Source organism: Acanthopagrus latus, chromosome 10, assembly GCF_904848185.1.
Source record: "Acanthopagrus latus isolate v.2019 chromosome 10, fAcaLat1.1, whole genome shotgun sequence".
Lineage (NCBI taxonomy): Eukaryota > Metazoa > Chordata > Actinopteri > Spariformes > Sparidae > Acanthopagrus > Acanthopagrus latus.
Window position 1 is genome coordinate 1,500,367 of NC_051048.1, and position 14,021 is coordinate 1,514,387.

Consider the following 14,021-nt stretch of genomic DNA (forward strand, 5'->3'; position numbering starts at 1 on the left):
TGCTATTCATTTTCGCACACTGGCTGCTGAGAGTGGATGGAACAATGCCGCTCTCTACGATACCTTTTTGAAAGGTTTGTCGGCGGAGATTCAAGATCTGTTGGTTCCGTTGGATTTACCCACCAGTCTGGATGCACTCATCGCCCTCGCTATTCGCACGGACAATCGTCGCACACAACTCCGAAGATACCGCGAAGAGAGACGAAGCGGCCGAGATCAACATACAGCTCCACGGGAATCAAGATGGCTGACTCCGCACCGAGTGTCTCCAGAAAAACCCCATCTCCGCTCCGACGAAGAACCCATGCAGCTAGGAAGAGCTCGATTGTCCCCGGAGGAACGCCTGAAAAGACGCCAGGAGGGAAGGTGCTTCTATTGCAGAGAAGCCAGTCACCTCGTCAACTCATGCCCATCCAAACGGACCCAGGGGGTGACTTCTAACCAGGTCGCTAAGACTGCTGTTCGTGTGCTCACACAGGTTATAATTAATTCACACATTGACATGGATGTGCTGATTGATTCAGGAGCGGACGAAAGTTTAATGGATTGGAACTTAGCCAAAAAGTTACACATTGACTGTGAGCCTCTAGCCAGACCCATTCGTGCATGTTCTCTTAATGGAGCAGATATTTTTGTCATATCTCACATAAGCAGCCCGGTTAGACTGTCTATTGGAAACCATCATGAGGAGATCCAATTTCATTTATTTACCTCCACCTCCCACTCTCTGATTCTGGGACAACCTTGGCTTTTTCGTCACAATCCCCACATCGACTGGAAGAGTGGCCAGATCAGAGAGTGGGGGGAGGAATGCACCAAACACTGTGTTTCTGAACCGGTCGCAGAAATAAATTTGTTCTCCACTAACCCTGTCTCAGACCCAGAATATCCGGACCTGACCTCCGTCCCGAGCTGTTACTACCATCTCGAAGAAGTTTTTAATAAAGCCAAAGCCTTGTCTCTACCTCCTCACCGTCCTTATGACTGCGCCATTGACTTGATTCCTGGCTCTACGATTCCCAAGGGGCGACTTTATTCCATATCCGGACCTGAGAAGAAAGCTATGAACGAATACATCACCACTTCCCTGAAAGCCGGACTCCCTCGTCCCTCATCATCACCAGCGGGAGCCGTTTTTTTCTTTGTGGGTAAGAAGGATGGTTCACTCCGCCCGTCTATTGACTATAGCCCACTGAATGAAATAACCATGAAAAATCGTTACCCACTTCCACTGATGACCTCTGTCTTCGACCAGTTACAACAGGCGAAAATATTCACCAAACTAGATCTTCGCAACGCCTACCACCTGGTCAGAATCCGAGTGGAAGACAGGCTTCAACACCCCCAGTGGACACTATGAATACTGTGTTATGCCTTTTGGACTCACTAACGCACCTGCTGTTTTTCAGGCCATGATAAACGACATACTCAGAGATTTCCTGGACCAGTTTGTCTACGTATACATGGACGATATTCTGATTTATTCACCCGACCTCGCCACACATCAAGACCATGTAGCCCAAGTTCTTGAAAGATTGCTCAAACATGACCTGTATGTTAAAGCTGAGAAAAGTGTCTTTCACGCCGAGACTGTCTCGTTCCTGGGCTTCATTGTAGCCCCTGGAAGAGTTCAGATGGATCCGGCTAAAGTTAGCGCTGTAGCCGAATGGCCCACCCCAGACAGCCGCAAAAAGGTGCAGCAATTCCTTGGTTTTGCTAAGTTTTATAGGCGGTTTGTCAGAGGTTTCAGCGCAACAACTGCTCCTCTCCATGCTCTTACCTCCACCCAGGTCCCGTTCATTTGGAACCCTGAGGCTGAAAAGGCGTTTCAGGAACTCAAGCACCGCTTCACCACAGCACCCATCCTCACCTTACCGGACCCCCAGAGACAATTCGTGGTGGAGGTAGATGCCTCTAATGATGGAGTAGGAGCAGTACTGTCCCAGAGATCCGAGAAAGACGGTAAGATGCACCCATGCGCATTCCTGTCCCGACGACTATCCGCAGCAGAACGGAACTACGACGTTGGCAACCGAGAACTGTTGGCTGTAAAACTAGCGCTGGAAGAATGGCGACATTGGCTAGAGGGTGCTGAGCAACCTTTCATTGTCTGGACTGATCACAAAAATTTAGAATTTATTAGAAAGGCCAAAAGATTAAACTCTTGCCAGGCCAGGTGGGTGCTGTTCTTTAACCGTTTTTCTTTTACCTTGTCTTACAGGCCGGGATCCAGAAATGTAAAACCCGATGTGCTATCCAGACTCTTTGATCCCGAGCCTAAGACCAAGCAAACTGAATCTATCCTGCCACAGAACTGTGTGGTAGGAGCGGTGACTTGGCCTATAGAAAACGAGGTAAAGCAGGCTAATGGTGGAGCTCCGTCGCCTTGTGGGTGTCCCGACGATCGTCTGTACATACCCGCTGAGCTACGGCCACAGGTGATTCATTGGGCTCACACCTCGCTGCTTTCATGCCATCCGGGGGTCAGACGAGCCATGTATGTCATCTCCCGGAGATTCTGGTGGCCAGCAATGGAATCGGAAGTCCGGGAGTACGTAGAGGCTTGTTCGGTCTGTGCTCGCAACAAGTCTTCCTCCAAGGCTCGAACTGGACTATTACAACCACTCCCCATCCCATCCAGACCTTGGTCGGACATCTCGTTGGACTTTGTCACTGGGCTCCCGGTCTCCCAGGGAAACACTACGGTCCTCACAGCGGCGGATCGTTTTTTCTAAGATGGTACGTTTTATTGCACTACCGAAACTACCGTCAGCCAAAGAAACGGCAGAAGTCATGATGACTCAAGTTTTTCGAGTCCACGGATTCCCAAAAGACATTGTTTCGGACCGGGGGCCCCAGTTCGTATCCAAATTCTGGTTAAGAATTCTGCAGCCTAATTGGAGCCACAGCCAGTCTGACATCAGGATACCATCCAGAAGCAAATGGCCAGACCGAACGCCTCAACCAACAGTTGGAAACCGGCCTCCGATGGGTGGTACACAAGAATCCCTCAACATGGAGCAAACACCTGGTCTGGGTTTAGTATGCACATAATTCATTACCTACTTCGGCTACTGGTCTCTCTCCATTTCATTGTGCTTTTGGTTATCAACCACCTATATTTCCAGACAACGAGAAGGAAGCCTCGGTACCCTCAGCATATGCCATGGTTCAACGTTGTCGAAGCATCTGGGCAGCCGCCAGACAGGTTCTTATCCGGCAGGGAGATGGGGTGAAAAGGAACGCAGATCGGAGAAGACGTCCAGCTCCTAACTATCATCCAGGACAAAGGGTATGGCTATCAGCAAAAGATCTCAACCTCAAGGTGGCGTCCAAGAAACTGGCTCCACGCTTAGTAGGTCCTTTCCCAGTCACCAGGAATATTGGACCAGCAGCGGTTCGTCTACGTCTGCCTCAGTCCCTACGAGTACATCCCACATTTCACATCAGTCAAGTCAAGCCGGTAAGAGAAAGCAGGATGGTACCGTCCAATCAAAGGCTTCATATTACCATACATGTAAAATAGTCCAAACAACATTATTATGTCATCACATTTGTAATCTGCTCATCATTAATCTAAATGACCATTAATAGCTTCACAAAGAAAGGATTTTAATTTTGAGTAATAGAGAAGTATAATTTTAGGTGTGTTTGTAAATTGTCACTTCGAACGGCAGGGTGCACTGCAAATCAAATCAATTTTATTTATAAAGCCCAAAATCACAATCACATTGCCTCAATGGGCTTTACAGTCTGTACAGTGAACACCATCCTCTCTGCTTAGACACTCGATTTAAGTGAGTAGTAAACACAGTAGTAAACTCTGAGCACTGTTGTAATGTATAGTTAGGTCATTATTATTATTGTTCAGAGGAACACATTCTCGGAGGGGCAAAGCGCAGTCAGGGCAATCTGTCTAAGGAGATGGACCCACAGAGGGCCAACCGTTATCACGTGTCATGAACAGGTGAAATGACATGTCTAGCCAAATGTATGACTGATGGGCAAATCAAACATGATAATGCAACACATGATATGAATTACAGAGGAAATTATGTGTTTCTAGATCAAGATTGGAGGTGTTGGTCATTATTGTGTTGAACAGTTAACACTGAGTAGCTTATCTAACCCAACATTCCGATAAACATGTTGTGATTTTCAGTTGATTTGGTTATAATAGCAAAAAAATAAATAAATAAATACTGCATACCGATTTTACATGGACTAGTGTGTTGAAAGCAAATGCTAAGGTCAGTGTTAGTTTCCTCAAGAGGCTAACAACAGAGTTAGCTCCTCCTACACTCAAGGTTTTAGAAATGTTCCCACTATTGTGGTGTACATGTTGGTTATTATCTTCACTGTCATCTTAATACAGACCCAGCAACAGTCAGTGGCAGTTATGTGGATCTTAAGTTTAGAAATTATCAAATGAGGTTTTGTAGTAACTAATCTCTTATACCCCAATAAAATAGGATGTTATATTCCTGAAAGCAGCCCTGAAACATGTTTCTAGAACACCAAAAGCCTAGATGTTATCCTTAACTGATATAAGATAGGATTTAATTCTCAGGAAGTATCTGTAATGAGGCCCCAGGTGTCTTTAACAACAATTTTTAAGACCTACATTTTGTTTTTAAGAAGAAGTTGGCAGATATTTGCCATATTTAAGTTTTTTTTTTTATAACATAGATTTATGTAATAAGTATTATCCACTTCACATGTGACTATTGTTTATTAGCCCAAACAAAATGTTTGATATTTGATTAAAACAAGGTTGAGAATAAAATTATGAGTTGATCTCAAAAACAGTCAAAGACATAAATAATATCTGCTGCTGTCTGGGCACAATGTGGTTTAATGGCATGTTCTCAAAAATGAGCATGCTACGGCTTCCAAGATGCAAGTATCTTCAAACCATTCCAATCCATGTTTGCTGTCATATTCAGTCATTTCTAATGATTCTTATGTAGAAATGTGTTGATGCCATGTAAGGAACAACAGCTTCCTTTACAGCAGCAGTCAGGACAAACCTAAATCAGTATGTCCTGTAACCACTAAAGTAAACAAGTGCTGTTTCTGACAAAAATTGAGACAAAACAAGGGGATGCAAAACACACAACAGGTGAATGCATAATATTTAAAAAACAGCCCATCAATATTTGCGCATTGTTACAGGGGAAAATGTTGAAGAAGCATCGATTTCGATACAATTCTGAATTGACGACACAAGTTGATCATAGATGTTTCTGAAATTAGTTGCACAAAAGAGGTTTCCAATGAAAATAGCAGAACTAAGACCATTTCATTGCTGGTTCAAATGCATGAACAAGTCCTTGTTTCAACAACAATATTTATTTATGACGTATCATATTAGTATTTAAGTTTGTCATTTAACAATGAAAATTATAGTTGTAGAATCTGGGCTAAATATTTTCAGAGTGATTATGCAATGAAAACATATTTTGAAGGAGGGATAAAACAAAGCCTAAATAATGGAGTTACAGGCTGATTTCGAGTAAGTCAACCAGTACAATGCTTCCAAAAGGAAAGGAAAGGATCAATGTGGAAACCAAACATGAGATATTGCTGCCTGGTACAGTAGTGCCACTGCTCTGCAGGCAATGAGGCATGAGTTATTGTTAACAAAAAAACAAAAAGCAAACAAAAAAAGCACTTAAGCAAAAATATCCTTGGAAGTATTTTTGAGCAAGATACTGAACCCCAAAATCGCTCCTGATGTGCACTTGGCACATTGCCATCTGTAAGGTGAAATAAAGTGATTTCAGAGAGGTTCTGCATACTCTATAACAGCATTGATGCGTGATACATTTTTAGAAGTCTAGATTGATCAAGGCATATATTATTAGGACTTGAGTAAGTATCACTCATGGGAATTGAGTATAGAGGTTATTGTTGCAAGTTGTTGTTTCACTGAAAGTACTGAAAATATTTCCATTAAAAATAGTGTGTAAACAAAAGATTGCTCAGTAATAAAGCATGTTGTTATGTGCAAAATGTACCACTATCACATTCACAATAAAGGCAGTGGTTTGTTATAATTGATGACAATTGCAACAAACAAAGGCCTCTCTGCAGATTACACAAATGCATGCCTTACACGATGAAAACTCCAAAATCTATTATCTGAAGAGGTTGAACAGTTAATATCTTTAATGCTGAGATGTGTCATTTATCAGATAAATTCATATTTGAAGAATGAGAGCTAAAAATTTTTAAAGTGATCATGCAATGAAAACATTTTTTAAAGGAAGGATGAAACAAGGCGTAAATAATGGGGTTACAGGCTGAATTGAAGTAATTCATCCAGTAAAATATTTCAGAGAGCAGAGGAGGTATCCTCAAGCTAGCGAGAGAACCAATCAAATGTAGCAAATATAAAGGCACACAGCAAAAGATGAATACACCAAGCACAATACTGAGAGTCTTTGCAGCCTTGCTTTCAGACTTTTTAATCAATCTAACTCTCCCTCTGTCATTTAAACAATTGTTCTTATCTTCAATCTTTCTTACATGCTGTTTGGCCACAAAAAATATTTGAGTGTAAAGACAACCCATCACAGTGCAGGGAAAGAAAATGCGCAAAGCACTGGTCAGAATTTCCCAAAGTGGGTTAGAGAAAATGAAACAAGCACCACTGCACATATATGATTCCAAATCCTCTAACCCTACCTCATTGGCCTTTGAATAAAGTCCTCCATAAGCATAGACAGCAGCCAGTGCCCAGCTGACACATGCCATCATCACAGCCACTGACATTGTGATTTTTCTTGAGTAATGCAGAGGATTACATATTGCTTGATGTCTGTCGACAGAAATACAAATTAGGTGGAAGATGGAAAGTGTGGTGAGCAACACCTCAAAACTGAAATGGAGATGACAGAATGTATCACCTTAGAACCAGCAGCCATGAACAGTCCGGGTGGCACTGAAGGGCATCACAATAACACCCACTAGCAGATCGACCAGAGCAAGAGATAAAATGAACACATTGGTAGGAGTATGCAGCTGTTTGAAATGACATATTGACACGATGACAAGTGAGTTCCCTAAAATTGTAACCAGCATGCCTGAAACAAACACCAAATAGAGGGCAAAATCTGTCCAAAAACCTAACCGTAATGCAATACATGAGGCATTGCTGCCTGGAGCACAGTACATCAACCGCTCTGGAGGCAATGAGACATGAGTCATCCTAAACTCAAAGATATTTGCCAAAACCTCAGAGATAACATACTGAAACCTCTCTTGTAATTAATGTCACCACACAGACGCCATCTAAATAATTATTGGATACACTGTACCATCCAATCAAAGGTGTCCTATTACTATTCATGTAAAATAGTCATGAAACATGATCATGTTGCATTTAAATATTTACAGTGTTCAGCTACCTCAATGTTCGCTTAGTTGGGATGAATTTACTGGCTGATTGACACAGATCCATATTCCTTTTATGACTGAGATTAATTTGAATCTCAGTTTTATGTGGGGGTGGGCTTGGTCATCCTCTGGCTCCTGTGAGTCTCAGAGATTTATGGACAGATTCAATTTACCAGAGCCAATAACCCAATTTATCAACCTTATTTGGATCTAACAAGTAACTGTTTGAAGACAGTTCCTCCTGATTTCAATTGTTTTGTAGCCTTTTTCTTGTTTGACAGTTTGTGATCCTTTTAATCACCTCTTACCTGAAATATATGACAGATAATTGTGCTGTATTTGAGAAGGCAACAAAATAGTGTCTAGGAGGTAGAAGGATGTACATTCTCATGACAACTACACATACAGAGACACTAACTGAATCTATCATGCAGCACATGATTAACATGTTGGACAGTGACTTGGATGTGTCAACCCCCAATCTGAGAGCTGCTAGTGCCTCTGACCTCAACCTGTAGCCATGGGAGAAAGAGGAGCTTGTAGCTTATTGAGACAATGACACCAAACATCTGTAGGTTCACTTCAAAATAGTCCAACAGAGAAAAATATCTGTAAATGGGAAATTGTCTTGGCACAATGGATTCAGCTGAGGGCAAGTATTGCCATTGCAGGGTTGTGTGCTACTTCAAGTGGATGTTTTGGGGCCTGTGGGAGAGATTATCCCACAGTCAGATTTTACATGATGTGGTGTTGACTATTTCAGTCTGTCCAGCTATATGTGAGAGAGCATTCAGCTGTCTGAGCAGAGTCAAGACAGATTGGAGGTTATTTCTGCAAGTAGATGGACAAGCTGGTTCTAGAAGGAGCCACAATCCATGGTTGTAAAGCCTAGACACAATGGATCTGTGATGGAAATCAGCATAAATCTTTAGAAAAGCTAAGTTTTGAAAGGATAGAACAGGTGAGCAGGCATCAAGAGATTAAAGATCTGAATTTTCTTTGAGACACATTTTGATTTTTAGTCTGACATAAAACTGCATGGTATATAAATTACTCCAAATATTGACACTTGACACTTTAAATATTGACACAAAATGGACACTTTACATGTTGTTTTCTCAAGAAAGACTGGTAAGAAACAAATGTAAGTCCCTGTTTTCCTTCTTGTTAGTTCCATTTGTAATGTCTCTGCAGTAAAAATGTGTTTCTAAAGGCTTCTGGGAAGAACTACAACTTCATACATAAACTCCAAAAAGTGAAAAGGTGCTCTCTGTAGACAATTACTGAAAAAAATGCTACATAACCTGTAACAACATTAATATGTGCATTTTTACAAGTATAAATTGATCAAGGGTAATTACATTAATATAAATTGGAATTTAGTATTAAAGTTATTATTGCTAGTTGTTTTTTTACATGCAACTACTGAATGACTTGACATGAAAACCATGTAAACTCTCACGCAGAAAGAAAAACATGATGGCCCAGTAATAAAACATGTTGTTTAAAAAACATATTTGATAATGTTAAACAGTATGTTTTTTGAGTTTAGATGTGTCATTTAAAAGACAAATTCATAGTTGAAGAAGTTGAGCTTAATACTTTCATAGTTATTATGTAATGGAAACATTTTTTGAAGGAGGGATAAAACAAGGCATAAATAATGGGATTGCAGGCTGAATTCAAGTAACTCAACCAGTATAATGCTTCCAAGAGGTAAGGATCAATTCTGAAGCCAGTGAGGGGATCAATGATATATTGCATAAAAAAAGGCATCCAACAAAAGATGAATACACCAAGCACAATACTGAGAGTCTTTGCAGCCTTGCTCTCAGAGTGCTTAATCAACCCACCTCTCCCTCTGTCATTTAAACTATTGTTCTTATCTCCAATCTTTCTTACATGCTGTTTAGCCACAACAAATATTTGAGTGTAAAGACAAACCATCACAGTGCAGGGAAAGAAAAAGCACAAAGCACTGCTCAACATTCCCCAAAGTGGGTTAAAATAAACAAAACAAGCGCCAAGACAAAATGATTCTGATATGTCCTCTAAACCTGCCATGTTGGCCTTTGAATAAATGACTCCATATGCATAGACAGCAGCCAGTGACCAGCAGGCAAATACCATCATCATTGCCACTGACATTGTGATTTTTCTTGAGTAATGCAGAGGATTACATATTGCTTGATGTCTGTCAACAGCAATGCAGATTAGATGAAAGATAGAGAGAGTGGTGAGAAACACCTCAAAACTGAGATGCATTTGACAGAACGTATCACCGTAGAACCAGCAGCCATGAACAGCCCGGGTGGCACTGAAGGGCATCACAATAACACCCACTAGTAGATCAACCAGAGCAAGAGAAGAAATGAGCACATTGGTAGGACTATGCAACTGTTTGAAATGACAAATTGACACGATGACAAGTGAGTTCCCTAAAATTGTAACCAGCATTCCTGAAACAAACAGCAAATAGAGGGCAAAATCTGTCCAAAAACCTAATCGTACCGCAATACATGAGGCATTGTTGCCTGGAGCACAGTGCATCAACCGCTCTGGAGGCAATGAGACATGAATCATCTTAAACTCAAAGACATTTGCCTAAACCTCAGATAGAACATACTGAAACCTCTGTCTTGAAATTAATGTCGCCACACCGAAGCCATCTAAATAATTATTGGATACACTGTGCCGTCCAATCAAAGGCTTCATATTACCATACATGTAAAATAGTCCAAACAACATTATTATGTCAACACATTTGTAATCTGCTCATCATTAATCTAAATGACCATTAATAGCTTCACAAAGAAAGGATTTTAATTTTGAGTAATAGAGAAGCATAATTTTAGGTGTGTTTGTAAATTGTCACTTGGAACGGCAGGGTGCACTGCAAATCAAATCAATTTTATTTATATAGCAAAATCACAATCACATTGCCTCAATGGGTTTTACAGTCTGTACAGTGAACACCATCCTCTGTGCTTAGACACTCGATTTAAGTGAGTAGTAAACACAGTAGTAAACTCAGAGCACTGTTGTAATGTATAGTTAGGTCATTATTATTATTGTTCAGAGGAACACATTCTCAGAGTGGAAAAGCACAGTCAAGGCAATCTGTCTAAGGAGATGGACCCACAGAGGGCCAACCGTGATCATGTGTCATGAACAGGTGAAATGACATGTCTAGCCAAATGTATCACTGATGGGCAAATTAAACATAATAATGCAACACATGATATGAATTACAGAGGTAATTATGTGTTTCTAGATCAAGATTGGAGGTGTTGGTCATTATTGTGTTGAACAGTTAACACTGGGTAGCTTATCTAACCCAACATTCCGATAAACATACTGTGATTTTCAGTTGATTTGGTTATCATAGCAAAAAAATAAATAAATACTGCATACCAATTTTACATGGACTAGTGTGTTGAAAGCAAGTGCTAAGGTCAGTGTTAGCTTCCTCAAGAGGCTAACAACAGAGTTAGCTCCTCCTACACTCAAGGCTTTAGAAATGTTCCCACTATTCCAGTGTACATGTTGGTTATTATCTTCACTGTCATCTTAATATAGACCCAGCAACAGTCAGTGGCAGTTATGTGGATCTTAAGTTTAGAAATCAAATTAGGTTTTTTAGTAACTAATCTCTTATACCCCAACAAAATAGGATGTTATATTCCTGAAAGCAGCCCTGAAACATGTTTCTAGAACACCAAAAGCCTAGATGTTATCCTTAACTGATATAAGACAGGATTTAATTCTCAGGAAGTATCTGTAATGAGGCCCCAGGTGTCTTTAACAACAATTTTTAAGACCTACATTTTGTTTTTAAGAAGAAGTTGGTAGATATTTGCCATATTTAAGTCTTTTTTTTTGATAACATAGATTTATGTAATAAGTATTATCCACTTCACATGTGACCATTTTTTATTATCCCTACAAAATGTTTGATATTTGATTAAAACAAGGTTGAGAATAAAATTATGGGTTGATCTCAAAAACAGTCAAAGACATAAATAATGTCTGCTGCTGTCTGGGCACAATGTGGTTTAATGGCATGTTCTCAAAAATGAGCATGCAACAGCTTCCAATATGCAAGTATCTTCAAACCATTCCAATCCATGTTTGCTGTCATATTCAGTCATTTGTAATGATTCTTAAGTAGAAATGTGTTGATGCCATGTAAGGAACAACAGCTTCCTTTACAGCAGCAGTCAGGACAAACCTAAATCAGTATGTCCTGTAACCCTCTAAAGTAAACAAGTGCTGTTTCTGACAAAAATCGAAGCAAAATAAGGGGAGGCAAAACACACAACAGGTGAATGCATAATATTTAAAAACAGCCCATCAATATTTGCACATTGTTACAGGGGAAAACGTTGAAGAAGCATCAATTTCAATGCAGTTTTGAATTGACGACACAAGTTAATCATAGCTATTTCTGAAATTAGTTGCACAAAAGAGGTTTCTAATGAAAATAGCAGAACTAAGACAATTTTATTGCTGGTTCAAATGCATGAACAAGTCCTTGTTTTAACAACAATATTCATTAATAAAGTATGATATCAATATTTGAGTGTCATTTAACAGAAAAAAAATCATAATTTAAGAATCTGTTCTGAATATTTTTAGTGATTGATCAAGGTAAATTGATCAAGGCATATATTATTAGGAATTGAGTAAGTATCACTCATAGGAATTGAGTATAGAAGTTATTGTTGCAAGTTGTTGTTTCACAGCAAGTACTCAAAATATTTCCATTAAAAATAGTGTGTAAACAAAAGATTGCTCAGTAATAAAGCATGTTTTTATGTGCATATTGTACCACTATCACTTTCAGAATAAAGGCAGTGGTTTGTTATAACTGATGACAATTGCAACAAACAAAGGCCTCTCTGCAGATTACACAAATTCATGCCTTACACGGTGAAAACTCCAAAATTTATTATCTGAAGAGGTTAAACAGTTGATTTTTTTTTGATGCTGAGATGTGTAATTTTTTCAGAACAATTCATATTTGAAGAATGTGAGGTAAAAACTTTTAAAGTAATTATGCGATGAAAACATTTTTTGAAGGAAGGATGAAACAAGGCGTAAATAATTGGGTTACAGGATGAATTGAAGTAATTCATCCAGTAAAATACTTCAGAGAGCAGAGGAGGTATCCTCAAGCTAGCGAGAGAACCAATCAAATGTAGCAAATATAAAGGTACACAACAAAAGATGAATACACCAAGCACAATACTGAGAGTCTTTGCAGCCTTGCTTTCAGACTTTTTAATCAATCTAACTCTCCCTCCGTCATTTAAACAATTGTTGTTATCTTCAATCTTTCTTACATGCTGTTTGGCCACAAAAAATATTTGAGTGTAAAGACAAACCATCACAGTGCAGGGAAAGAAAACACACAAAGCACTGGTCAAAATCTCCCAAAGTGGGTTAGAGAAAATGAAACAACCACCAGTGCACATATATGATTCCAAATCCTCTAACCCTACCTCATTGGCCTTTGAATAAAGTCCTCCATAAGCATAGACAGCAGCCAGTGCCCAGCTGACACATGCCATCATCACAGCCACTGACATTGTGATGTTTCTAGAGTAATGCAGAGGATTACATATTGCTTGATGTCTGTCGACAGCAATGCAGATTAGGTGGAAGATAGAAAGAGTGGTGAGCAACACCTCAAAACTGAAATGGAGATGACAGAATGTATCACCATAGAACCAGCAGCTATGAACAGTCCGGGTGGCACTGAAGGGCATCACAATAACACCCACTAGCAGATCAACCAGAGCAAGAGATGAGATTAACACATTGGTAGGAGTATGCAACTGTTTGAAATGACATATTGACAAGATGACAAGTGAGTTCCCTAAAATTGTAACCAGCATGCCTGAAACAAACACCAAATAGAGGGCAAAATCTGTCCAAAAACCGAACCGTAATGCAATACATGAGGCATTGCTGCCTGGAGCACAGTACATCAACCGCTCTGGAGGCAATGAGACATGAGTCATCCTAAACTCAAAGACATTTGCCTAAACTTAAGAGATAACATACTGAAACCTCTCTCTTGAAATTCATGTTGCCAAACAGAAGCCTTCTAAGTAATTACTGGATACACTGTGCCGTCCAATCAAAGGCCTCCTATTACCATTCATGTAAAATAGTCCAAGCAACATTATTATGTCATCACATTTGTAATTTGCTCATCATTAATCTAAAAGACCATTAATAGTTTCACAAAGAAATTATTTAATTTTGAGTAATCGAGGAACATAATTTCTAAAGATGTGAATAATTTCCAATATAAATATCAGAATTTTTAAGTGCTGGGTCGATGTCTAGGTGTGTTTGTAAATCAAACAAACATAATAATGCAACACATGATATGAATTACAGAGGTAATTATGTGTTTCTAGATCAAGATTGGAGGTGTTGGTCATTATTGTGTTGAACAGTTAACACTGGGTAGCTTATCTAACCCAACATTCCGATAAACATACTGTGATTTTCAGTTGATTTGGTTATCATAGCAAAAAAATAACTAAATGCTGCATACCAATTTTACGTGGACTAGTGTGTTGAAAGCAAATGCTAAGGTCAGTGTT

The 14,021-nt window shown here is 39.6% G+C and overlaps 1 protein-coding gene across 2 annotated transcripts in view; it reads left to right on the forward strand.

Moving 5' to 3' along the window:
* Positions 1-2,741: 2,741 nt before the first annotated feature.
* LOC119027253 overlaps positions 2,742-14,021 on the forward strand; it is a 34,265-nt gene continuing 22,985 nt past the window's right edge. For both annotated transcript variants that reach the window (XM_037112262.1, XM_037112261.1), the window contains exons 1-2: positions 2,742-3,031; positions 3,129-3,463. In XM_037112262.1, coding sequence (XP_036968157.1) covers positions 2,794-3,031; positions 3,129-3,463 — 573 coding nt within the window. In that variant the 5' untranslated portion in view covers positions 2,742-2,793. The remainder of the gene's footprint in view (positions 3,032-3,128; positions 3,464-14,021) is intronic.